This window comes from Prionailurus bengalensis, chromosome B3 (genome assembly GCF_016509475.1).
Source record: "Prionailurus bengalensis isolate Pbe53 chromosome B3, Fcat_Pben_1.1_paternal_pri, whole genome shotgun sequence".
NCBI classification, from domain to species: Eukaryota; Metazoa; Chordata; class Mammalia; order Carnivora; family Felidae; genus Prionailurus; species Prionailurus bengalensis.
This window is the reverse complement of record NC_057355.1, coordinates 55,629,231-55,654,144: the sequence shown is the minus strand read 5'-3', so window position 1 is coordinate 55,654,144 and position 24,914 is coordinate 55,629,231. Positions and strand designations below refer to the sequence as shown.

The 24,914-nt window shown below is 39.3% G+C and overlaps 1 protein-coding gene across 1 annotated transcript in view; it reads right to left on the bottom strand.

Moving 5' to 3' along the window:
* The window catches only part of FBN1 (fibrillin 1), a 235,761-nt gene that overhangs the window by 65,860 nt on the left and 144,987 nt on the right, over positions 1–24,914 (bottom strand). The window contains exons 19-32 of the mRNA XM_043555476.1: positions 23,361–23,486; positions 19,636–19,761; positions 18,588–18,707; positions 18,236–18,373; positions 17,342–17,392; positions 15,339–15,464; positions 13,031–13,258; positions 10,433–10,558; positions 10,186–10,314; positions 9,279–9,404; positions 9,042–9,167; positions 7,748–7,870; positions 6,539–6,664; positions 4,310–4,435 (exon numbers count right to left, since the gene is read on the bottom strand). Of these exons, the coding sequence (XP_043411411.1) occupies positions 4,310–4,435; positions 6,539–6,664; positions 7,748–7,870; positions 9,042–9,167; positions 9,279–9,404; positions 10,186–10,314; positions 10,433–10,558; positions 13,031–13,258; positions 15,339–15,464; positions 17,342–17,392; positions 18,236–18,373; positions 18,588–18,707; positions 19,636–19,761; positions 23,361–23,486 (1,797 nt within the window). The remainder of the gene's footprint in view (positions 1–4,309; positions 4,436–6,538; positions 6,665–7,747; positions 7,871–9,041; positions 9,168–9,278; positions 9,405–10,185; positions 10,315–10,432; positions 10,559–13,030; positions 13,259–15,338; positions 15,465–17,341; positions 17,393–18,235; positions 18,374–18,587; positions 18,708–19,635; positions 19,762–23,360; positions 23,487–24,914) is intronic.

Genomic DNA, 24,914 nt, shown 5'->3' with positions numbered 1-24,914 from the left:
ATTTGGATCCAAATTTAAGCCAAGACTATTTAACTGAACACCCACAGAGTTTTCACAGGCTGACAGCCAGTAGAGGACAATTAGCAGTGATAAGAAGAGCTGGGAGGAAATGAGCACAAATTCTCACCGAGTCCTGATGGTTTTGAAGAATATGATTCTCTGTCATGGACTAAGACCCATGAGTAACATTTCTCATGTGAAAAGAAGCAGAGTGTTTGAGAAATGGAATTACCCAGATATGCTGCTATTTTAACTGAAAACAATTCTTCTGATCTTAATGGTATGCTTGTTCACTGACTGAGTGAACACAGGATGGGAGGTAGGTTCTCAGTTCATTTTTGAAAGCAGGGACCCACTAGGGCTGGCACTTAGCAGCAACTTAGCTCTTCTTCCAATTTATTGTCTAATTACAATTATATGGAATGAACAGAAGAAGCCTGGCATGTGGGCCACAAACACTATAATCCAGCCCCCTTAAGCTAGGGACAGAAGAGCATGTTCTAGATTTTAAGCAAATGTACATTCTCCCTCCATTAAATAGAACATTCCCCTCAGTGATACCCATGATTTGAACAAAGCTTAAGGAGAAAAAAGAAACCCTTAACATCTGTGTGGGCTAGGAATGTAAGTCAGTGGGTGGATTCTGAACACTGCTAAAGTGATTGGGAGAAAAAACATGTTTATTTGTTAAAATGGAAACAATCAGTAATGACAAGGGAGCTGAAATATTTAGACAAAGCTGTAATGGAACCCAGAAGACGTTTTTTTTTTTCAGTTCTCATGAAACAAAGTTCTTCCCTATGAAATAGCATACATATTTTTACAATTCCTTTACAGGGTACTCATTTATATATATATATACATATATATATACATATATATGTATATATATATGTATACATACATACAATGTGTATGCTAATAAGTGTATGTATATGTATATGTATGTGTGTATATATATATATACACACATATATATACATGTATATATATACGTGTATATATATATACACACACATACATATACGTATATATACGTACATATATACGTATATATATACACACATGTATATATATACACACATACATATACATATACATACACTTATTAGCATACACATTGTATGTATGTATACATATTATATATGTACAAAAATACATTTACACATATTATCAAAAACCTTGTCCCAGGTTTGTTCTTCACTGTTAGTTGTGCTGTGTCTTGCTTATCCCGTTAGGCAAGATACATATCTCTATTTACATTAGTTGCCTGGGACATTATAAACACTTGTCTTTAACATGACTGTCACCAAGGTAACCTGATGGTATTCTAAGTTGGGAGTGACACTAATTTTAAACTAAAAGCAGGCTAATAGAGCCCTAGTTACATGGGATTAAAAATACATTTTGGCTCAGTTTTTTTAAGACTAGTGTTTAAGTACAGCAAACTTGCTGCCAATTCCGGTTTGTGCAAGTCATTTCCAATCAAATGTGATACCATTGGTTGAATAATGGTATTTACAGAGGACTTCTTTTCTTCCCTTCCCGATGCACCCTCTCTTTCTGTACCTCGCTGCAAGGGTGCTGATGCAAGAGGAACGCTTGTGTAACTACAGAGCACCTTGAGCTGTTCAGGCCCACACACCAGCGGAAGATCTAGCCAGTAAAATCCAGAGTCGTCCTACTTTACATGAGGCTATCATGTGCCATGAGGCAATGATACGGAAGTGGCTGTGAAACTCGTCTTCTCTCTACGGTGCTGGCTGGGTTTTAAGAAATTGAGAAGTCCTTTCGGGCTACAATTTAAAAGTAGGGTGATGCTGGCCCTTAGAAAAGAATGGAGTATTTCTTGAACTTCAAATCTAGGTTTCTGGTCATGTCATTTTACTACAAGTCTGCTGTTCTTTTTTTTTTTTTTTTTAATTTTTTTTTTAATGTTTTATTTATTTTGGAGACAGAGACAGAGCATGAGCAGGGGAGGGGCAGAGAGACAGAGAGACACAGAATCCGAAGCCAGCTCCGGGCTCTGAGATATCAGCACAGAGCCTGACGCGGGGCTCGAACTCACAGACCGTGAGATCATGACCTGAGCCAAAGTCGGACGCCCAACCGACTGAGCCACCCAGGTGCCCCAAGACTGCTGTTCTTAATGTCAAACTGGTGTCACTGGTGTCCTCTCATCTAACACGGGGTACGTGGCTCTCATTACAACAGTGCAGACTCAATTATGAAAAACAAGACTTTTAATATACAGAGTAAGATTTCCTTTCTCTAAACTGGTCTCAAGCATGTATCAGTAAATAGTAGTACAGAACTTTGTTGTACTGTTATTAAAGACATGTTATGTCTTTAATTAAAATGGCTTCTAGGGGCGCCTGGGTGGCGCAGTCGGTTAAGCGTCCGACTTCAGCCAGGTCACGATCTCGCGGTCCGTGAGTTCGAGGCCCACGTCAGGCTCTGGGCTGATGGCTCAGAGCCTGGAGCCTGTTTCTGATTCTGTGTCTCCCTCTCTCTCTGCCCCTCCCCCGTTCATGCTCTGTCTCTCTCTGTCCCAAAAATAAATAAACGTTGAAAAAAAAAATTTAAAAAAAAATGGCTTCTAGACACTGTGTCTGTACGTCTCATTTTACAATGACAACAATAGCCACTATTTATTCAGCAGCTACTGTATGCCAAGCACTGTGCCAAGGGCATTATATACATTATATCTCATTTACCTGAATTGATATTAACAGTGCATGAAAATTTTAGCTTTCATCACGGTGACAGGCCTGAAATAATCAGCCTCTGTACATGCATATCTTAGCTGGAATTTGGAGCATGAAATTCTACAGATCCTTTTCTTACAGGGAATCCACACTGTCCCATTAGATTAACTTTCTCCTAGCCTCTCAGTTCTTTGGGCTGAATTTCAGGGAGTTCAACTGAACCAACAATGGTATTGGCCTCTATTAGGTAAAATGCAATATGGAACTATCTTACCTTCCTTCCCCTCATTAGTGCCAGACCACCACTCCTTATCTCAAGTCCTATATTTATCCTGAAAGCTAACAATAAAGCATGAACCACAGACACACTGAGCTAAGCATCATCTGTACCCCAGAGACCAGTCGTTGAGATTTTAAACACTGTGCCATTTATTAGAATGGACCCATAGTCATGCTTCGTATGAAGAGTAATATAGTGAGCATGAAGGCATTCTAGCTTCATGCTTCTTTTTATAATTTGGCTAGAACCTGTCATTTTTGAACCAATAGTAATATTATTGGCATTATCTTGTATATCTATAAATTTGAAACTTAGCATTATTGGACAGTTTGGAATGTTAATAAATATCTTTGCAAACTTTCTTAAGAAAATGTTGATATAATTAAGAAAAGGACATTTACCACATTGCCAATGTACAAATATTTTAATGTTCGTTTCAAGTCACAGGGGCTTGCCAAACTGGCTTTTGGAATCAAAGTCTGTTATTTGTAAAGAAATTATGCCATTACCTAATTCAAGCTCACCATGATCTCCATTATGTTTTAAATTATGTTATATCCCATAATCTGTTATATTACCATAAGTAACCATAGTAAAACATTATTATATTATTCCACATACTTACCATCATGTCCTCTAATTTGAAAACACCAACTAAACACTTAAAAACAATATCATCTACACAGAGTGACTTCTTTTACTTGATGTTTAATAAAATAATCTACAAATGTTCTGAAAAGGTTTTCTTATGAGCTATTGGTATTAGGCAAACAAAAATTACAAACGGTTTAATTATCACGTCTTAAGATTTGCTAAGTCCAAGGAAATATTTGGGGTAAAGCAACTTAGCACATCAAAAGCACACTAATTAAGTGAAGTGGAAGACTGATGCGAATTGATGAAATATATGAATTGTAGGATGTGTCTTTAAAAAATAATTTCAGTTATAAAACCTTAAATGAAATGTTGACAAGGGTGGCTTGCTTTAATAAAGGGATAGGAATGTTTAGTAATTAGCATGTTAACTATAAAATATAAACATGTGATTTTTAACCTCATAAAATTTGGTATTTATAGTGTTATAGTGGTAATTCATTCAATATGCCTTTTTCCACAGGTAAAGGAAAAAACTTCAGTGTAGATCTGATCTAAAGTATAACAAGTTTCAAAGAAGGGGAGGGTAAGCTAATGAAAAATGTTATACAAAATGCTTTATAATGCAATTAAAATGTTAGTGGTTTTAGAACTTGTGTTACTCAATAATTATGGCAGTAGTCTCTTAACCATCAAATATTTTCTTGTTCAAATTGAAAAAACATACCTGTACAGCCGGTTTTTCCTTTTTTGCCTGAATATCCCATATCACAGTGGCAGATGAATGAACCTTTCGTGTTTTCACAGGTTCCACTTAGGCAGATATTTGGATTTAGGTCACATTCATTGACATCTGTAAAATACAGATATTATTAACACATATAACTGTTTGATATCATTGAAAACGTTTCTCCCTGACAGAAGACAAAAAAAGGGACCATATTTACAGAGCTCAATTCACACCTGCCACACTCAGTTCATACCACAGGCCACCCCAGCAGACTGGCTCTTTATCTGGGCTACAAGCAGGAGGTCATGTAATCAAATAAACAGACTGACTCTAGGCTGTGTATAGAGCCTGTTTATGTGACAGTCTAGAAAACTTTTTAAAATGACATATTCTGTTGCAAGATAAAAATTTTAATTCAGCCTGAGACTGCCAACATGTTAGATTCCATATTTTAAAAGTAAGTATAGATGCACTATTAGTCTTAGTTCAGGTCGTGACAAACTTCACTCCTTGCCCAAATTAAAAAGTTTCTGTTTTTTATGACATTCACTTTACTCAGTTTTTTTAAGTTTATTTATTTGACAGAGACAGAGACAGTGCAAGTGGGTGAGGAGCAGAGAGAGAGAATCCCAATCAGGCTCTGCACTGCCAGCACAGAGCCTGATGCGGGACTTGAACCCACAAAACCACAAACGAGATCATGGCCTGAGCCAAAACGACTGAGCCACCCAGTCACCCCTATGATATTCACTTTAATTTATAGGGCTTCATAAATATTCAGTAAGGGTTTTCTGAAGATACAAATGTGAGATAATTTAGAATTTTAATTCTAGACTCTCACTTCTGGCCAAGATGGAGTAATAGAGGTGGAATTTGCTTTCCCATGGGAAACACCAGCAAAAAAACAACAGAGGCAACAAAGACAGTGATGCCTGAGAGAAAGATAAGCTAGGTGAGCTCCATAAATGCCCTAGATTACAGTGTATGGACAGTTTTAAGTCCATGGCATAGGGAAGGGGATGACCGTTGGAGCCAAGTAGTGTCCCAGAGTTGAGGGGATACTGCTGGACATCCTGGAAGGTCAAGGTAGTCAGAGTTCACAAGGAAGAGTAAAAGAAAGAAGGGAGAGAGAGAGCTCTGGGAATCTGCAAAGGGTCCCTGTCATATATTCAGATGAGTAGTGATCAGTGCATTCAGGTAAAGAAACCACTCGAAGCTAGGGGAAGTATCACTCACAAGAATTAGAGGGACCAATCATCAGGGCTCACAGAAGGCCTGTAATTGTGCCTGTTCCTACCAGTCAGATTGAAAAATCTCATAATTTAGAAGGGTCTTCCTTCAATAATGGGGCAAAATAAGCCTTACCAACTGCTGCTTCAAAGCATAACATCAAAACTTTGAAAAGACCCATCTGTTTCCAAATAACTTAACTGGGTTGCAGAACAAAGCCCAAGAATATTTCTAGGGATACAAAAATATCTAGCGTCTAGTAAGTCAAAATTTATAGTGTCTGGCATTCAATCAAAAATTACCAAGCATTCAATGAAGCAGGAAAATATGACCCATAATGAAGAAGAAAGTCAATTTACTGAAATGACCCAGAACTGACACAGATGATGGAATTGGTAGACAAGGACACTGAAGCAGTTATTCTAATTCTACTTCATATGCTCAAAAAGCTAGAGGAATGACTGGACATAGAGAAGATGTGAAAAATGACCCAAATCAAATTTTTGGAGATGAAAACTACAATGTCTGAGCTTAAAAAATACTGAATGAGATTATATATTACAGAAGAAAACTGTAACAAATTTGAAGACATAGCAATAGAATACATCAATACAATCAATTGTAGAGTTTGTCGCATTCTTGTCAGAAATAAATTTTGCTTGCCTTTAGTAAAAATATTTTAAAGGCCTAGACTCTAGTCACAACAGAAGAAGGGTTAAGGAGACAGAAATAACGCACAGACACAAAATAAGTGTATGTGTGGAGTTGACCAATGGTTAACTCAGTCCACATAACATATCTGACAAGAACATTATGTCACAGTCACAAGAAAGTTGCTCTTTGGACTGCTGGCTTTGAAATATTACTAATATGCTCCTAAATATCCTTACTTTCCCCATAGGATCCATTTATCAACTACCCAAACTAGTGCTAATGTCATTTAACAGGGCTTGTGAATACCCAGACAAAATGGAAAATTCTGTCTTCTTTTCTCACCTACACAAGTCTTCATGTCTTCAGATGCCATGAATCCATCATAACACAAGCACCTGTACTCCCCGGGTATGTTTGTACACTGACCACCATCACAGATATTGGGGTTATCTTCACACTCATCAATGTCTGCAGAGAATAAAGCCAACAATAGTGTGTTGTTAATATTAGTTCTGTTATTAAAGGGTGAGAAAGTCCAATAAACTCAGCCTATTTGCATAAGAGAGTTAGTTCTCAAATCCAAATGTCCCATCAATTTATCCTGGGTGAAAAAGCAGAAAACCATTTTCAAGATTTACAATACACTATTCAGGATCAAGATCCGCACCCTCTTAGAAATCCGTCATTTAATTAGTAATTTTATTCCTGATATGAATTTATCACTCAACAATGATTATGAATTTTATTTTTCTCATTGTCAAATGTAAATGCCTAAGATCTATCATCTGGTTTACTGCTATTTTAAAGGTGAAGTTTGCTTAAAATAAGCTTATCTACTTCGATGCATTTTTAGTAAAAATATTTATTTTCAACATTTAACTATTATGGTCAAATTTATATTTTAGCTTTTCAAGGAGATTTTTCTAGATAAGATAAAATAATTTTGATTCCTAAACCCAAGGCCTCTTCTTAACAGAAACCAAAGTGAAAACCTGTCTTACCTACCTCCCTTCTCATCTCTAGCTGACGACATGGCTTTTCCAGGCCGGGATGATACAACAGGAAGTGAAAATTAGAGCAACAGTTCTCAAGTGTTAGCACTTGGAGAACTTGTGAAAACAGATTATTGGGATCTATTCCCAGAAGTTTCTGTTCTGTAAATCTGGGTAAGGCCCAAGATTTTGCATTTCTAACACATTCTCGAGTGATGCTGATGCTGCTGGTCCAGAGAATCTGGGCCCTGAGTAGCACTGAATAAACCAAAAGATCAGATTCTTCAAAATTCTGATCAGTAAGGAAAACTATATTTTATACTCCACATGCCAGGAACTGTGCTAAGCACTCTATACACTCCCCCACACAAGCAATCTGAACCCTATCTTTTAGATGAGGAATTTGATGCAAAGGATCTTTATTAAGGACATGCAGCTAAAATATGTGACAAAAAATTTTTTCAACTCAGGACTGTCTGACTCCAAAGTATGGGCCCTGAACCACTCTAGGTATGGACCTGTTATTGAGAGATTTCATAGGAAGCTAAGACCTACTCACCAGTGCATGACCTCTGGTCGGGCATTAGTGCGAATCCTGGCTGACAGCTACATTCATAGCTGCCTTCCGAGTTTGTGCAGAAAGTCTCACAATTACCATTCATTATGCTGCATTCATCGATGTCTAAGAAAAATAAAAACAATATCACCTTTCTCTGTGTTTGAGATCATGGCATGGGTTTAAAGTTTCCAAAGAAAAACAAAACAAGACAAAAACATCCTAGGGCAACTGGAAGTCATTGGGTCATTCAATTCCTTCAACACATATAAAGGACAAACCTACCATGTGCTAGAGATAAGAATCTAATAGTGAATGAGACACATCCTATCCCTACCTTCATCATGCTTACGTTGCAGCCGGGAGTTAAACGAACAATCAGTTACACAGTACATTGTGTGCCACATGCAATGTAGGATAAATGCTAGGGATAAAAGAACAATCCCAGATATGATAATGGGCACGTGGATGAAATTCTCTGGGTCACATATTCAATTATAAACTTGACATTCAGTTAGATCGGCTGAGGTTCCAATCCTTTTCAAGAACCTGAGTTGGAATTCTCAGTTGTCCTGGGCCATGTTTCAGAAAAATTTGGGCTGATTTATGGCTTTGGGTGGAAACCATGTGAGACTTGGCAGTTCCACATGATGTACACCCCAAACCAGGCAAAAACTGGCAGCTTTTAAAAAGTTTCACTTTGACTTTGGGCACAATAAACCCAGAGGGCTTTCTATGCCACTCTTCCCACTAAACCCACAGAGGGCCGTCCACAAAGCAAAACGCTTGTCCCACAAAACCCCGTCTTTAAGAAGTGCCAGACCTGGCCTCCAACTCAACGTAAGACGTGAACAGAACACAATCTTCTTTCCAGTAATTATTCTTTGAAATGTCTTAACTGATCTCAACCACCTAAGGGCAGACACCGTACCCTATGTTTTTTGTCTTTGTCACAGAACCCAGGCTTTGTTTATGGCAGGTGGTTAGTAATCACTTGCTGATTTGCCTGGGTACGCACATGCATAAACAAAGCATGTGCTACCGTTCAAAGCAGCATGGCTCAAATTATACTTGTTAGAACTAAAACATCCAACATCCTTCATTTAAATGGTGCTTTAAAACAGACAAGGGAGGTGAGATCCAAAGATCGTGAGCCACCATGAAAAGAATTTTTACTTGCAGGAAAATAAGGAAGATAAAGTAAAAGCGACTAGTGATGAAAACGAAACTCAGAGAACGTTGTTTGGGTGTTTTAGGAAGAGACTAAATAAAATATAAAATGAAAGAGAGAACTTACCGACACAGAACAGCCTGTCAGGAGTTGGATTATAGCCAGGGTTGCAGGCACACTGATACTTCCCTATGAGGTTCACACAACGGCCATTGGGGCAGAGGTTCGCACTCAGTTCACACTCATTGATGTCTGTTTAGAAAATAAAAATAGTTAACATCCAGACAGAAGCTTCTGACTGTGGCAGAAGCGTGGGTTGAACAGCTGATGACAAATAAGTGGTCTGAAAGTCTTCTTCCTTACCTATACATGCTGAGATGTTGGGGGACAGCTGATGACCAGGAGGACATTCGCAGCGGAAGCTCCCCTCTGTGTTTAGGCAAACACCTCCTCGGCACAGGAGAGGATCTCTCTGACACTCATCGATATCTGCAAAATGGCGATGGCCCATGTTGACGATGGTGGTGGTGTCCTAGTCCAGGACCCCAGGCCAGTGCCCTCCTCAGTGCACCCAGTTGGTTAGAGTCTTGGCTGCCCGTGGCTCACAGACTCCCTTCTTGGAGAACCACTGTCCCTCTCACCCAGAAATGTCTGAGAGGCGAGAATTATACCCCACCCCCGTGTTGGGGGCTTCCCAGTGGCTGGCACGGGACTGTACAATGTGGCCTCCTTGCCTAACAGTGGGACAACTCTTTGGTGCCATTCATATTCCAGAGGCCCCTGTAGGATCAGGTTAGGGCTAAGAGACCTCTTTCCCTGCCCTAATTTGCTTCCCTTACTTCCTTACAGCTTCTTTCTGAGAGTACTACCTCACAAAAATGCCCATCTCAGGCCTCTCTCTAGGGAACCCGATCTAATACAGCCAGCGTAATCAATCTCTTTTTCTAGATGTTGGACAGAAGCCCCATAATGTGACCTCCAACACAGCTAATGTTTGAATTGTTCTCTCTTCCCTGGGGTGTCTCTTCCAGGTGTTAAACTCACTTCTTAGACCCATAACTGGTATCCTAGGCCACCTGCCAACCCACAGCATGAATTCCCTCGTGCTTTCTGCATGTCAGTCTCCCTCTGCCCCAGACTGATTCTGGACTCACTGGTCAGGAAACCAGTCCACTGGGGGAGCTGGGGAATCCTGGGAGGGAGGCTCTGAGTTTTCAAAGCTTCAGGGAATCCCTCTCTTCCTGTGCGGATCAGATGGTCACACACTTACCCATGCAGTTCTTCATCATCATGAATCCACTTTCATAGCCCTCGTCACACTTGCATTCAAAGTCCCCTGGGGTGTTCACACACTGGCCTCGGCCACAGAGGTCAGGGGATATTCGGCATTCGTCGATGTCTGAATGAAGGCAGTAAGTGGCAGCACATGAGTATCAGGACAGCTTTCATTCTTGTGGCAATATGTTAAAGGTGAAGAGTTCTAAAGGGTATTCCAGGAAGGGGAGCCAGTCACTGACCTGTGCAGTTCCTTTCTTCAGAGTCAAGAGCAAAGCCACTGTCACACCTGCACTTAAAGCTGCCAATGGTGTTTCTGCACTTGCCATGGGTGCAGAGGCTGGGAATCATCTTGCACTCGTTGATATCTTCAAGAAAAATAAAATGTGCAGAAAGTTCCTGAGCATCCTATAAGAAGTTTTCCATGCCCCTATTTTTTAATGTTTATTTATTTTTGAGAAAGAGAGAGAGACAGAGAGAGAGAGAGGGAAAGCACAAGCAGGGGAGAGGCAGAAAGAGAGGGAAACAGGGTCTGAAGCAGGCTCCAGGCTCTGAGCTGTCAGCACAGAGCCCCACGTGGGGTTCAAACCCATGAACTTCAAGATGGTGACCTGAGCCAAAGTCGGATGATTAACCGACTGAGCCACCCAGGCGCCCCTCAATGCCCTTATTTAAAACCCAGGAGGGTCCTGATTTAAAGTCTCGGCAATATGCATTTTATTGTATTGTATTGTATTGTATTGTATTGTATTGTATTGTATTTTTAATGTTTATTTATTTTTTGGAGAGAGAGAGAGAGAGAGAGTGCCAGTGAGCACGAGCAGGGGAGGGGCAGAGAGTGCGGGGTGGGGATATTGGGGGTGGGGAGGGAACAGAGGATCTAAAGCAGGCTCTGCACTGACAGCACAGAGCCCAACGTGGGGCTTGAACTCGTGAACCGTGAGATCATGACCTGAGCCATAGTCGGATGCTCAACAGGCTGAACCACACAGGTGCCCCTTGGCAATATGCAATTTAAAGAATGTGTGATGATCCATGAGAACTATGATTTTGTAAATGCTTCTAGTCTTTTAAACTTCTACATTTTAGAAAGCAATATTAGGGAAGTAGAAGGGGTGTTTATTTGGACTTTTAGAGCCCAGCACACTGCCTGATACATACCAAACACTTAAGTATTTGCTGAATGAATGACTAAATATTCTAAACCACTAGCATCCATACTTAAAAGCACATAGAAGATGACTGGCATATATTGCTTCACAGCAACCAATTGAGAGTATAGTGGAATGAGATATTCATCTATTCTTTTTGATGCTTCTTTGGATACACCTAAAATATAAGAATGGCAAAAAAGATGCCATTTATAATTTAAACTATTTGTAAATATTGTATACTATTTAAAATATGTTCTGAAATATGTATAAAATTTAAAAATATTTTCTCAATTAATATTAAGGTGTTATTAATATAATTAAAAGAGTTTCTTGTACACTAGGGGACTGCATAGGTACCCTGTGATCTCCTTTCAGGAGTTTTTTTTTTTTTTTAATGCTTATTTATTTTTGAGAGAGAGACAGAGACAGAGACAGAGAGAGACAGAGTGCAAGTCGGGGAGGGGCAGAGAAAGCGGGAGACGCAGAATCTGAAGCAGGCTCCAGGCTCTGAGCTGTCAGCACAGAGCCTGATGCAGGGCTCAAGCTCACAAATGGTGAGATCATAACCTGAGACGAAGTCGGATGCCTAACAAACTGAGCCACCCAGATGCCCCTCCTTTCAGGAGTCTTTCTAAAGCAAGACCTAAAGTTCAAAGAATACAAGTTCATTTCTACAAAATGTCATGAAAGACAAATTAAATCTCCAGAATAAGTCCTTCTGTGGCAATGGATTGCCACAGTCTTTGGAAGGAAATTATTCAAATTCTTTTGAATTTACTTAGGAGACATTTAAGAGGCCATCTAGAAACTGTCTCTATAGACAGAATTTTAATCCCCGTGGTTTCTTGGACTGAACACTCGGTACAAAAAAAGTTTACACTTTTTATATAAGAATAATTAAGCAATATTCATATACTCATTTCCCAGTTTTATAAGTTGATTTAGTCATGAAGTGTAATAACTAGGCCCAGACACACTGGGAAACCAAGATAAAAATCTATAGCAGGAATATAAGCTGAGACTCTCTGAAAAACTGGAATTCTGAGAAACCAGTCATGATTTTTTCCATGTGCTAAAGTAAACAAGTTATGCATCATTGTGCGTAAAAAGTTAAATCAATTTTGGAATTAGATTAAATCTGTAATTTCTCGTGTTTTTTTTTACATGAATTTTAGGTTATAGTATAATAAACCGAAATAGTGTTTGAGATATCATAAGGCACTGGAATGTGTTTGGCACAGGAATGACTTTCACTGTATTTTGGACCAAGAGGACCTGCCATTGGCTTCTCATGCCACTCACCCCCAATATCTATACTCAGGTGAACTGAAGTGACCCAGATGAAATCAGGAGATAAAAGGGCAAATCATATAGCATTAGCAGATGGAATTAAAATTCCCCAAGAAGATTGCCTTTTTGTTTCTATTTGGTTTAGGATAGTACTATAATCTACGTTAACACTTAATAAATAGCTAATGGGAGAGGCAAGTGACCTCGGGCAGTCCTGGAGGTGGGGAAGGAGAAGCTGTCGCAGAGTGACCATCTGCTGTCTGTTAACCCAGCAGGTGAACGATGTACGCTCAGATCATCGAGGGATGGCCACATGGGTGATGTTCACTGTAGTTCTCCTGGTAGCAGAACCGTCCATCTAAAAAGAGGAGCAATCAAGCACTGAAACCATTGTACCTTTGAAGAAAGGTTTTCCATTTGTAATTTCTTTGGTGGCGAATCCAGGCCCCCTGGGACAGAGCTCCTCGTACTCAGGTGTGTTCCTCACAGGACACTCCTCGCATTCCTCGGTACCCCAGGCCGCCCCGACCGAGCAGCAGCAGGCGTCCATGCGGTGGCGGCCGGCAATGGGCAGAGTGCACTCCTCGTCCTCGTACCTCAGGAAGCAGGTTTCCACGCGGATATCTGCCAGATGGAACACAGGGAGGCTGACGAGAGCTACTCTGTTTTCACTGGCCCCAGCTGCCAACCAGTTGTGTCAGGCAAAGTACAATAAACACCATAATCTGTGATGTGCTTATTGGCCGGAATGATTTTTTTTTTTTCCAAAAGGAGCTCAGGCTTTCTGATGGGTATTCCCACCTAATAAAGACTCCCTTTTATTTGGTAGCTCATATTTATTTGGACCTCCTATTTCTGGAAACACTCCTTTCAAGTTTAGGCACCTTCTGATAATTCTACATGAGGAACGGTATTCTGGGAAATCCCACAATGCTCTTTTGGGAGATGTCTGCTCCCTGTACAGACATGCTTACTACCAATGCACGCGCTCCATAATGCCTTGACGTCTGCTCTCTGGCTACAAGGAAGCTGCACTCTTTATCACTGGAGAACACCTAAGCCAGCTCCAGCATACCTCATTTTTGGAGAGGTGCAATGTTAAATTCCAAAATGAAGACTGCCTTACTTGGGATTAAAGAGGAAAAATACAAAGAAAAGCCATCCATTCCTCTTCTCAAGTATTTCTTTCACCTTCACATGGTCTTATGTGTACATTCTTTGGGGCACATGTGGGTACCTCTAGCCCCAACCCCAAATTCACGGAATCGCAAGGGAGAGTAGAAGAAGTGACATGGTGGATGTCAGAAGACCTGGAGCTTGGTCTTGCAACTAAGAAGCTGCTTGTCTTAGACAAATTATGAACCCTGTCCCTGACTTTCCATATCTGTAAAATGATGTTGCACCCGTCCTTGGGGGGGGGGGTACTGTGAGGCTCAGATGAGATTGTGTGTCTGGAAACTGTAAAGTGTAATTAAAACCTAAGGCATTATCTTCCCTCTCTTTCTCCTTCACAATGTGGTCTTTAACCATTCACCTAAGTGCTTGAACTTCCTTTAATGTCAGAAAGCTTCTGAAGTCTTTGGGGCAACTCTACATTCACGTTGTGTCTAATCAGATGGGTAGCTCCTATCTTTTAAAATGATTTCTACGTTAAACACTGAAGCATCTTTTGACTGAAGAACCTAGAAGAAGGTTTTCATTAAATGCTCATTCCTCCTAAACAAAAGCTGACTCCAGAGGAGAGTAATTGACATCCATGGTTGCAACAAGACTCAAGCCTTGGGATTCCATCTTTTCCCTCCCATATTGCTTATGCTATAAACCATACAGTTCTATATTTAAAGGTTAGTTAGTTCTAATTCATAAACAATCTGAATCCCTTACCCTCATATCACTCTTTTAACCACCTATAGTGGTTAAGGATGATCTCAGAGGAATATGGTTTCAGATACACAATGTGTCTGAGCATCATTTTCAGAGTCATGGACTCAGAAACGAGTGACCCAAGAGACATATTCCTGGCAGTCAGAAGCCACAGAAGTAGCATCAGAATAACTCTGCCAGATGCCACACATGATTGTGGAATCTCAAACATGCTGTCATTAAAAGTCCATAGGGCAGCTTTCTAAGAACTCAGGGTCCCATCTTCCATATCATTGCCACTTGGACTTGAGCAGTTGGCATGGAGAATACCACCATGATTAGAAGTGACAGTACCCCTGGGCTCCTTCACTATTCAGAACTGTGGCACTCTTCACTCATACCCATAAGAATTTCCTGCAAGGACCTGTCCATCTTGCCAATGGCAGGACATGCCTAGCGGCCATGGGCTATAGTTTTCAATCAAGCAAAAATGCTCTTGCCTCTGTTCACCTTGTATCCTATAGTCCATGGCATATGGGGGCAGATTTAAGAGCTTTGGAATAATAACCACAATGGTAATATTTAAGGAATAGTTACACCAATATAGAACTAAAGTTTCTCTTCACTAACATGTTCTCTACTCTTTGTATAAAGGATAAACAAAGAGCTTGAGTGAGGAAGCCTATTTGTCAAGGAAACCACCATAAATCCTAGTGGAAATGTTGAATTGGGCGTGTGTGTATCTGTACTTGAAACCAAATATTCAACTTTGTCTTGTTAACTGACTCTTTAATAATCTTTAGGAGATGGTCATTAGAAAAGTAATGAGCTCAGGATTTACCTAGGCAGATCCTCCCTGTGGCATCCAAAGTCATCCCACTGGGACACTGACATTTAAATGATCCCTTAGAGTTAACACATAAGCCATTTTTGCATACTCCTGGGAATACTTCACACTCATTTATATCTATGAAGAAAAAAAATCATGAAGTTAAAATATCTATACAACATCATTCTGTTTTATTTCATACAAGGGGTCATAATTATTCTCACAACAGAAAAGCCCATTTTGAACCAAACAAATTCACAAAATTAGTTTGCCTCCAAATAGTTGATGTAGAATTTCTGGGATCTTTGAATAGCAACCATGCTGAGTCCACCTATTACCAAAGTTATAAGAGTTTCTCCATTGGTCCTAGCGAGTAATTTTTTTTAAGTTTTATTTATTTATTTTGAGAGAGACACAGACAGTGTGAATAGGGGAGGGTCAGAAAGAGGGAGGGAGAGAGAATCCCAAGCAGGCTCCACACTGTCAGCACAGAGCCTGATGTGGGGCTCGAACTCAGGAACTCACGAACTGTCAGATCATGGCCTGAGTCAAAACCAAGAGTCAGATGCCCAACCAACTGAGCCACTGGGAAACCCAGTAATTTTTGAGTTACAGAGGCTGGGAGTTGGTGTGAGTTCTTGGTGACAGCTCTCGGTACTATAGACATCTCAGGTAAGACTCCCAGGAGTCACATAATTAGCTTTATGAGATCAAATGTCTGGAAATAAGTAGAGACAGAAACCTGGTCTTTCAAATGAACAAAGAAGAGATTGCGTGAAGGTGAGCATTGAGTAAAATCCCACTGAGAAATATGTGGGGTCAGTCAAAAGTGTCTTTTTAAGTGTCATCTGCTGAGATGTCCCCAGAAGGCCCATAGTTCTAACTCAGCAATGGTCTCAGACTGTTCTGTCCCAGCTTGAGTTAGGGAGAGTCAAAAGATGCTCATGTTCATTCATTCGTCATTCACCCAGTCTCTCTCAAATGTACCAGTCCCTCCCAGTGCTTAATGGAACTCAGTATGTTCTCTGCACTTAACTTGGAAAAATATTCACCATCAAGTTAATTCAAAGAAATATACTTGCCAATGCCAAAAAGGGGGAACATTAGTTAAGAAACACACACACACACACACACACACACACACACACACACACACACACTGCGTCTCTATTTAGAAGAAATAACTTTCCAAGTGAGTGATGTTGAAAAATCTATTTGAAATCTTTCCTTGTGAGACATGTAAGTGGGGAGGGGAAATTTACCTTTTTGGGTTTTTTGTTCTGGCCACTTGTACATCAAAATGTGCTGCTGAGGTCAGATAAGTTATTAACCGTGGGTCTGGACCAGAGAAAGGCCAAAGGATTCAGTCATCATTTGGAAAGCAAGACCTTGGGTGGGGGTTGTAGTGTTCCTCTTTATGTGAGCAAGGAAAAAACTTCATTTCATTCCACATATGGGACTAATTGCTGTTTTTAAAATTTTTCAGCTGCTGTGTCATGTCAGGTTGTGTTAGTCACCCTGACCTGCATCTATCTGGGACTCCGTGAGAAAGAATCACAGCAGACTGGAGAGGATCCACATAAACTTTCAAAAAGGAGGCAACAGAGTATGTCCTTCTATATCATTCATGACCGTGAAACAAACAAACAAACAAACAAACAAACAAAACCCAGGACAAACCAAGAAAAAATGCAAATTTTATAGTCTCATTGAAAACTTCCACTTTTGTCTTCCTGATAGTGTTTTGAAAGTGCAGTCACTCTAAAAGTCACTCTTTTAGGTCAGCCTAAAACATTTTCAGTCACCCTGCCCTGTGGCCATAGTGATCCAACACTGGCAACAGCATATATATGCTTGTGAAATTAACATCTGTTATGTTCTGCAATTCTCATTAATTTTTCTCTCTGCTGCATATTTCTTACTGTAAAGTTTCATGACAACTTTATCCAGTCCAAGTTAACATAAGCATTCTTCTTGCACACAGAAATTTATGGTTTATAAATAATCATAAATACCTTCACACTGTGTTCCTTTAATTCTTGAATAGCCTTTACCACATATAGGATCTGTAAAAAACAAACAAATAAATAAAAACCAAAAAACAAATTTGAGATAACAATATTCAGACTTTGTATGACATAGTGTAAGAAACATGAAGGAGTACCTGGATGTGAATTAGATTTCGTTGCTATGAATAAGTCTAAGATAACAAGGTGTTTCTAAGACTGTATAGATGAAGACGGAGAATGAAATGTCTCTTTGAATTAAACTCAGTTCCTCTGATTCTGAAGACCCAAAGTTCCCCTAAAGATCATGCTAAGGTGATCACTAAGAAGGAAATTGGCTAGATTTCTCTCTTGCTAACAACTCTAAAATAGGAGTCACAGTATATGATTATAGTAACATGAATATGGAAGACCAAGTCTAAAATTTGAAGATCTCCTGCCCTGCAGCATTCACACATATAAATTCACACATTTATATACCCAGACACCAAATCAATAAAATCATCAGCAAGGCTCTCAAACCTCAGCTTTGCAACAGATTTAGAAGTTAGGTCATGAATAGTGGTTCCTTTATGTCGGTCTATTTTTGGAAGATAATCTATGCCTGCAAAAAGCCCTAAGTATGAGGTTCTAAGAGAGCCCATAGAAATTGCTGATCTAGGAAGGCAACATCAGGAAACCACATTACAGTGTGTGATAGACAATAATAACCAAATCACATGAAATTACTGTCCTTGACACTTCTCTTAGTTTCCTATTCAGCACTATGTTTCATTGAGGTCAGTGGAATTAAATCTAAAATTCCCAGGTGAACCTAAATGAAAAAAGTACTGGGTTTCCTCTTTCTAAGCGAAGACACCAGTGGGACGGGCCCCGTAGCCACAGTGCCTGTCTCTCTCTTACCGAGTTGGCATAGGGTACACGGGCTCCCCCAGGCAGCACCGAGGGAAGAACAGCACTGGGACTTTAAAGTGGCTCCATTGATGTTGATCTCACACCGCCCATCAATGACAGTCTGCCAGCAAGTGCCCTTGATAGTTTCTGCAAGGAGGTTGGAGAAGATTTTATTAGATACTTAATAAAATCTTTATCAAACATTCAAATATGTGCATTGGAATTACAGCAAGAAGGGCATCATGAAACAAGGGATAATGATAATTTAAACTTTTGTTTATCCATACTTAAACTCATGCAATAAGGTCTTTTGCATCAAAAGTAGACACTAAATACAGTACTGATACAGCAGAATAAATACCTATGCAGATGGTTTTTGTTGGATCCAAAGTACTTTCAGAAGAACATTCACAAATAAAAGAGCCCGGGCTGTTCTTGCAGACACCATTAATGCAAGGACTTGATTCACATTCATCAATGTCTAAAACAAAAAGAGGTCTACATTACTGCTAAAAACTAGTCTTGGGCATGAAGGAATATTTAAACTGTGGCCTCAATTTCTACCACATATTCTTTATTAGATAGTAAAGCTGGCCTAGATAGACTTTTTTTCTAGACTAGATGGAAAATCAAGAATAATAATTGAGGGGCGCCTGGGTGGCTCAGTTGGTTAGGCAACCGACTTCGGCTCAGGTCATGATCTCATAGTTTGTGGGTTCGAGCTGCGCATCAGGCTCTGTGCTGACAGCTCAGAGCCTGGAGCCTGCTTCGGATTCTGTGTCTCCCCCTCTCTCTACCCCTCCCCTGCTCACGCTCTGTGTCTCTCTGTCTCTCAATAATAAATAAACATTAAAGAAATTTAAAAAAAAGAATAGTAATTGAGCATATCTCTATAGCACAGAATCTGGCACATGGCTGAATGTTTTTATTCAGGAAATCTGGAGCAAATTTTAAGTGTGATCTCTGAATTACTAGCTATGTAATATTGTCTTCATGTCTTAAATGATGGCAAATAAAATGCCAACTGCAGGTAAGTACCATAGTAGCTTACAAAGTATATGCAAGTGTCATTTGGGACCACAGAATCTCAATTACAATGATATAATTGTCTAAAATAAAGGTGACTCTGGGGCACCTGGGTGGCTTAGTTGGTTGAGCATCCAACTCTTGATTTTACCTCAGGCCATAATCCCAGGATTGTGGGATTGAGCCCCATGTTGGGCTCAGCATGGAACCTTCTTGGGATTCTCTCTCTCCTTCTGCCACTCTACCCTTCTTGCTTGCTTGCTTGAATGAATGAATGAATGAATGAATGAATGAATAAATATGACTAACTGATTTTCATGGTTTTCCAGTGGCATACCAAAAGACAATAAAGTACCTAATATAAGAATAAAAACATAGTTTACCTTCACAGGTTTTTAGGTCAGGTTTGTAGATAAATCCCTTGGGGCAGGTACAGACAAAACTTCCAGGAGTGTTTCTACACTGTCCATTGTCACAAAGCAGACTGTTCAACACACATTCATTAATATCTGCAAAACCAATGAACATGAACTTTTAGAGGGAGCTCATTCTTTCATGCAATTTCTCTGCTTTTTATAGGTTAAATTTTTAAGGTCATGTGAAATGATTAATTTAAGCAAGGAGGGAAAACTCCTCTACCACAGGTTTTTGCCTAACTTACCTAATTTGAGGAAAATAGGGGTTTCATCTGATTATTTATAGTAGGGATCTACAAAGTCTAAAGTCACCAGATACTGTTCAATTTACTTTCTTTAACAGGAAGAAACTTGGATTTGCTGGAAATCATTAATCTTTATACAACTGTTTCATTGTGCCAGAATTAAAAGGACTAATCCTATTGATTTAAGGGACTAAATAAACATTCAGAAAGTATGGTCCAACTTTGATATGTGTTAGTTCTAGGATGGTTGTTTCTTCTTTAGAACAACTGAAATGGTCTCTGATTGTGTTTATAGAGTGTGAAGCAATCTATAGAGTTTATAATTCTCATGAGGAATTTAGACTTGAGATTCAGAGAGCTCAGAAAAATTCCTTACTTTCAGATGAATAATAGGTCTGTCTCATGTAAAATCTAACTTTTGATATGTGTTACTCAGGTAATTTAGGAAGTGTGGAACTTCAACAGTTTGTTATATATAGTTTATAATTATATATAGTTTAGTTGGCCTAAACTACATCACACAGACATAGAATAGGCTATATGTTCACAAGGAATTTTTTTTTTACACATCAACAAATTCTGGTTATATAATCATTTGACAATCTAGTAGCCCTAACATAAAGGATACACCAATTCAGTACTAGAAATCATCATAGGTTCACAGTGGTAAATACAAGTAAATTAGCAATATATTTATAAAGTACTTAAATTATAAAAAAATTAAGTATAAAGTTCTATTATTGTATGAGCAAACAACATGGTGAGAAGTCTATCAAAATGATATAGGGAATGCTAACACTTCCCCAAAGAGTTAGTATTGCAATTCTTAAACTTTGATGATGCCAGAAGAATCCGGAACCTTATATCGAGGAATTTATGATTAAGATAAAAACCAGCCAGTCCCTGGAGGGGACGGCTGTGGTGGATTTTTGATTCTTAACTTCATATCTCTAAACATAATCTGAAATATGAACATACTTCTGACCTGATGATAATCAGTTCAACTTTGGAGTATATATTTAACTTGTTGACGAAGAATCCCTACGGCCTCCCAAACTCTCCCTTTTGCTTCCAATGGGGTGATTTTTTGGATGAAGCTAAAACATCTCTGTGTCTTTCTGGGCCTGCTCAAATAAATAATGATTTCTGTCTTCTGATGAAGAGAGGCTTTTACAGAAAAATTAAATTGTAAATCTAGTTTGAAAACACCATGTGTACTCAAATGACAACTGTACCCCAGAAAATAAGCCCTAAAATTAAGGGTGTGAGAGAGGAAGAATTCACTTCTCAAAAGTCATTGTAGACCACAAAGAGGGAAGGGCTAATTTGGGGACAGCAATAAAAGTTAGGGAAAGAAAAAGAAACCCATAGTTGAAAGAAGAGGGTTTTGTGATAACTATACAGCTCCCCTGAAGACCTCCTATCCTCATTTTTTATGTACTAGTTTAGCCTGAAACTAAGATGAAAGGTGATTTAAAGGGGGGCAGAGAAGAAGCTTTTATTTACTGTTACTTCTTTTTATGAGTGTGCAAGCCATGAGTGAAGAAGGACAGCAAGTGAAAAATACTCAAGTAATATTTCTGCTTCTTCGAAAATAATTGCTACCTCCACTTTGCCCATTATGACATTACAGGCAGGCCTAACAACAAAGACGTCTATTAGATGCGATATTCTGCTTCAACCTGCACACTGTACATTGCATGACAGAAACTACTCTTGCCATGTTGCATCCTTTAAGAAGTTAGAAAACAAAAGTAAACATTATTCATGCTGAATAGAAGTACAGGCAAGAAGAAGAGAAGGCTAGAGTGTGTGGGGAACAGGTGACCTGCAGAGAGCCAGAGGAGGCAAAATGGTTGAGGGCTTGTTTTAGGACATTTAGAGTTAGCTTTCCTCTCTGTTCTATCTCTAGAATCCCTCTCTTTTCTTTGTACACAGAGCCCTGCTCTCACAGATAGAGCCATGATCTCACAGTATCAAAACAAACTGGGGTAAAGAGATTCCTGAAAGGAGACAGAAATACACAGTTAGGTTGGAGGTGCTTTGAAAAGAATGTGTACAATGGCAAGAGGTCAGGGGACAACTTACGGATATTTCAGAGGTGGTCATTTTTAATAGTTCAACATAGTATAGTAAGCTGTTAAAAAACTACTTAATTGACATGGCCATTTTTCTCAGTCCAGGGGAATACAGTTCTATATAATGTAATTTATTCCTCTTAAAGTTCAGGCACTGTTTGTCTAATCAAAGGCAACAAGTTTCTTGGTAGGGGTCCAAGTATTTCAGCAAGCTCCTCAACACCAAGAGGATGTGCAGTGGTAAAGTAAGGAGCCATGGCAAGTAAAATTGCTTGTTACACAGGGACAAATAGGAGGAGGAACTTTCTTTTCTTGGGTCAACTAATGGCTGTCTCGGAGATAGCTGAGTTCAGTACCTGGCAAGTAGTTAATACTTGATTGATCATGTGTTGAAAGAATGAAAAGAAAGTCATTTTTGTTTATTTCAATCTGTAGCATCTCAAAATTATTGCATGTTCCACTATAACTGACCACCTTAGAGCAGTACTTTTCAAACTCTACCACTAAAATGCCACCAGGGCAGAAGACAGTAAGTTCTAACACTGAAGACCCAAATGGCTTTTAGAGAGTAAAAATATAACCGAGGCCCCCCTTTTATCCTTATTAAAGCCTATTACTTTTCATCCTACTCCACGTAAGTATTTTTTTTATGTAAAATGTGTTTTGCTTTCAGATAAAAAGGATGCACCATCTTACATTTTGGTTTTAGTACACTCTAGCATATTCCCATGAGAATGAATATTCTGGTGTTAGAAGCTCAACTTCAGGAAACCTGCAGTATTATGTCACTACACTACAGAATGGACAGTACATTTTAGAAAATACTAGTCTAGGCAACTGAAGAAAGTTGCAAAAATAATGGTGCCCATGTTGACCATTTTCTTCCCAACCAAAGGTGTTCTTTTTGTTTGTTTGTTTTGTTTTCTTAGTTACTGGCTGGTACCTTCATTAAAATTTGTTAAAGCATCAAAAGTGGTGTTTGCTAAACATAACAGAGAACAGTTATTACTGAAAATAAGCTGGGTTTTCTTTGATTGAATCTAATAAGTGGTTGGGAGAAGAGTTGTTTCTCTTGGTAAAAATAGAGATGCCTTTGTAGACACAAGAGAATGGCTCACAATCTGTATTTTCTACATCTAAGGAGCTTCTCTTTTTTGGAGTGAACATGACACATGACTACTTATAAATTATCAGGATTCAGCTATGTAAATTTCAGTTAATCGAGACATGTATGTGTCATGCTGACACCCAAAGTGAAGATCACCCATTTGCTCAGTCCTAAAGCTACTCAAAAGTAGTTCCCTGCAAGCAACAAAAAAAGGAATGCATGATGCATGAAATGTCTTAGAAAACAGGTGAATCTTCTTACCAACACAGTTTTTCCCGGTTGAATCCACTTCATATCCTGAATTGCATATGCATTTGTAGGTCCCACGGAGATTTTCACAAATTCCATTTGGGCAGATATCTGGATCTAATGCACATTCATTTATATCTGCACCACCAAAAAGAGTTCAATATCAATAACATTCTAAAGCAAAGGTCAAAGAACTGTCAAAAAAATAACATTACAATAAATGTAAAAACCTTAGGACCTGGTGAAAATCAAGTTTCAAGCTTTCTCATCAAAGTGATCACTTCTTGTCTCTACAAGATATTCTGAATCAAATCTTCCTTCCACCAGTCCTTGTGAGGAACTTGGCATTTGAGCTGGAACTACAAGATTACCAATCCTTAATCAGGCTAAGGGAGAGCCCCTGGGCTTCTGCTGGTTCAAACATCAGGATGGAAAAGTGGATCCGCCACACAGCCCAAGTCCCTACAACTGGTCTCCCTGCTGCCAGCCCATCCCTCTTCAATGTACCTTCTACGCTGCCACCAGACTTAGCTTAAAAATGAGATGACTGTGTCATTCTCATGGTTCAAGCTTTTGTAGGTTCAAAAATATCTTCAAGATTAAATTAAAACATGAGCTCTGTTTATTTACTTCTTCCATGAACATACAATGCCCTTTTGCTCTGTGTCAGGAATGTCTGGAGCCAGGACTATTCATTGGTGCAAAGCCCATTCAAATGCCACCTGTTCTGGAAAAGCCTCTGCTGCCCTGTTCAGATAAGGCTGGGTCCTCCATCTTCTGTGTGCTCACAGACTAAGAAGAGCTCTATAATCAAGGGTGATGCAGAATGACAGTGAATAGCTAGTCTCAAATCTTGGTCCTGACTCTTCTATAAGCTAGGGTTGACATTTTTTCTTTCTCCAGGTTTCTATCACAACTTTTTAATTCCCAACTATTTATTATAAATTTCTTTACTACTCTCTTTCCCCCAAATATCTCCTCCCCACCTTCATCCACACATAATGATGAAATTAACCAAGAGGATAAACTGACAATCAATTCGGTCTACTTTTTTTCAGAACTTTCCTGAATCGAATCATTTAGTTTTATATCAATAAAATAATCCCTTCATCTTTCTTGTCACCTGTTTTTGCACTTTGTGCCAACTCTCCCTTTTAACTTCAATTCTTTTATGGTATCTATATTTCTCTGGTTCTAACTCCCACACTTAAATGAAATATTTCATACTCTTCCAACTCAGTTAATTGCTATCGCTGCTTGCTACAAAATGTAAGATGGCTCCCTACTGACATCTTATAATGACTGAACACTTCACAGTTCAAAATGTGAATGGCCAACGATTCAATTGAGCCCATAACCCTGAACTGTACTTGATAATGCAAGAGCCAGAGGAGGACCAGACTGCCTCTTCTCATGAATGAGCGACCACAGTCATTGTATCTCAGCTGCAGTCCTCATCAACCACCCTAAGAAAGCACCCAGTCTTCAGTACTGAGCCCAACACCCAAACCCAACAATCCCAGGACCCACTGTGCCATCATTACTCTGCCACTGGGGGCTTCCAGG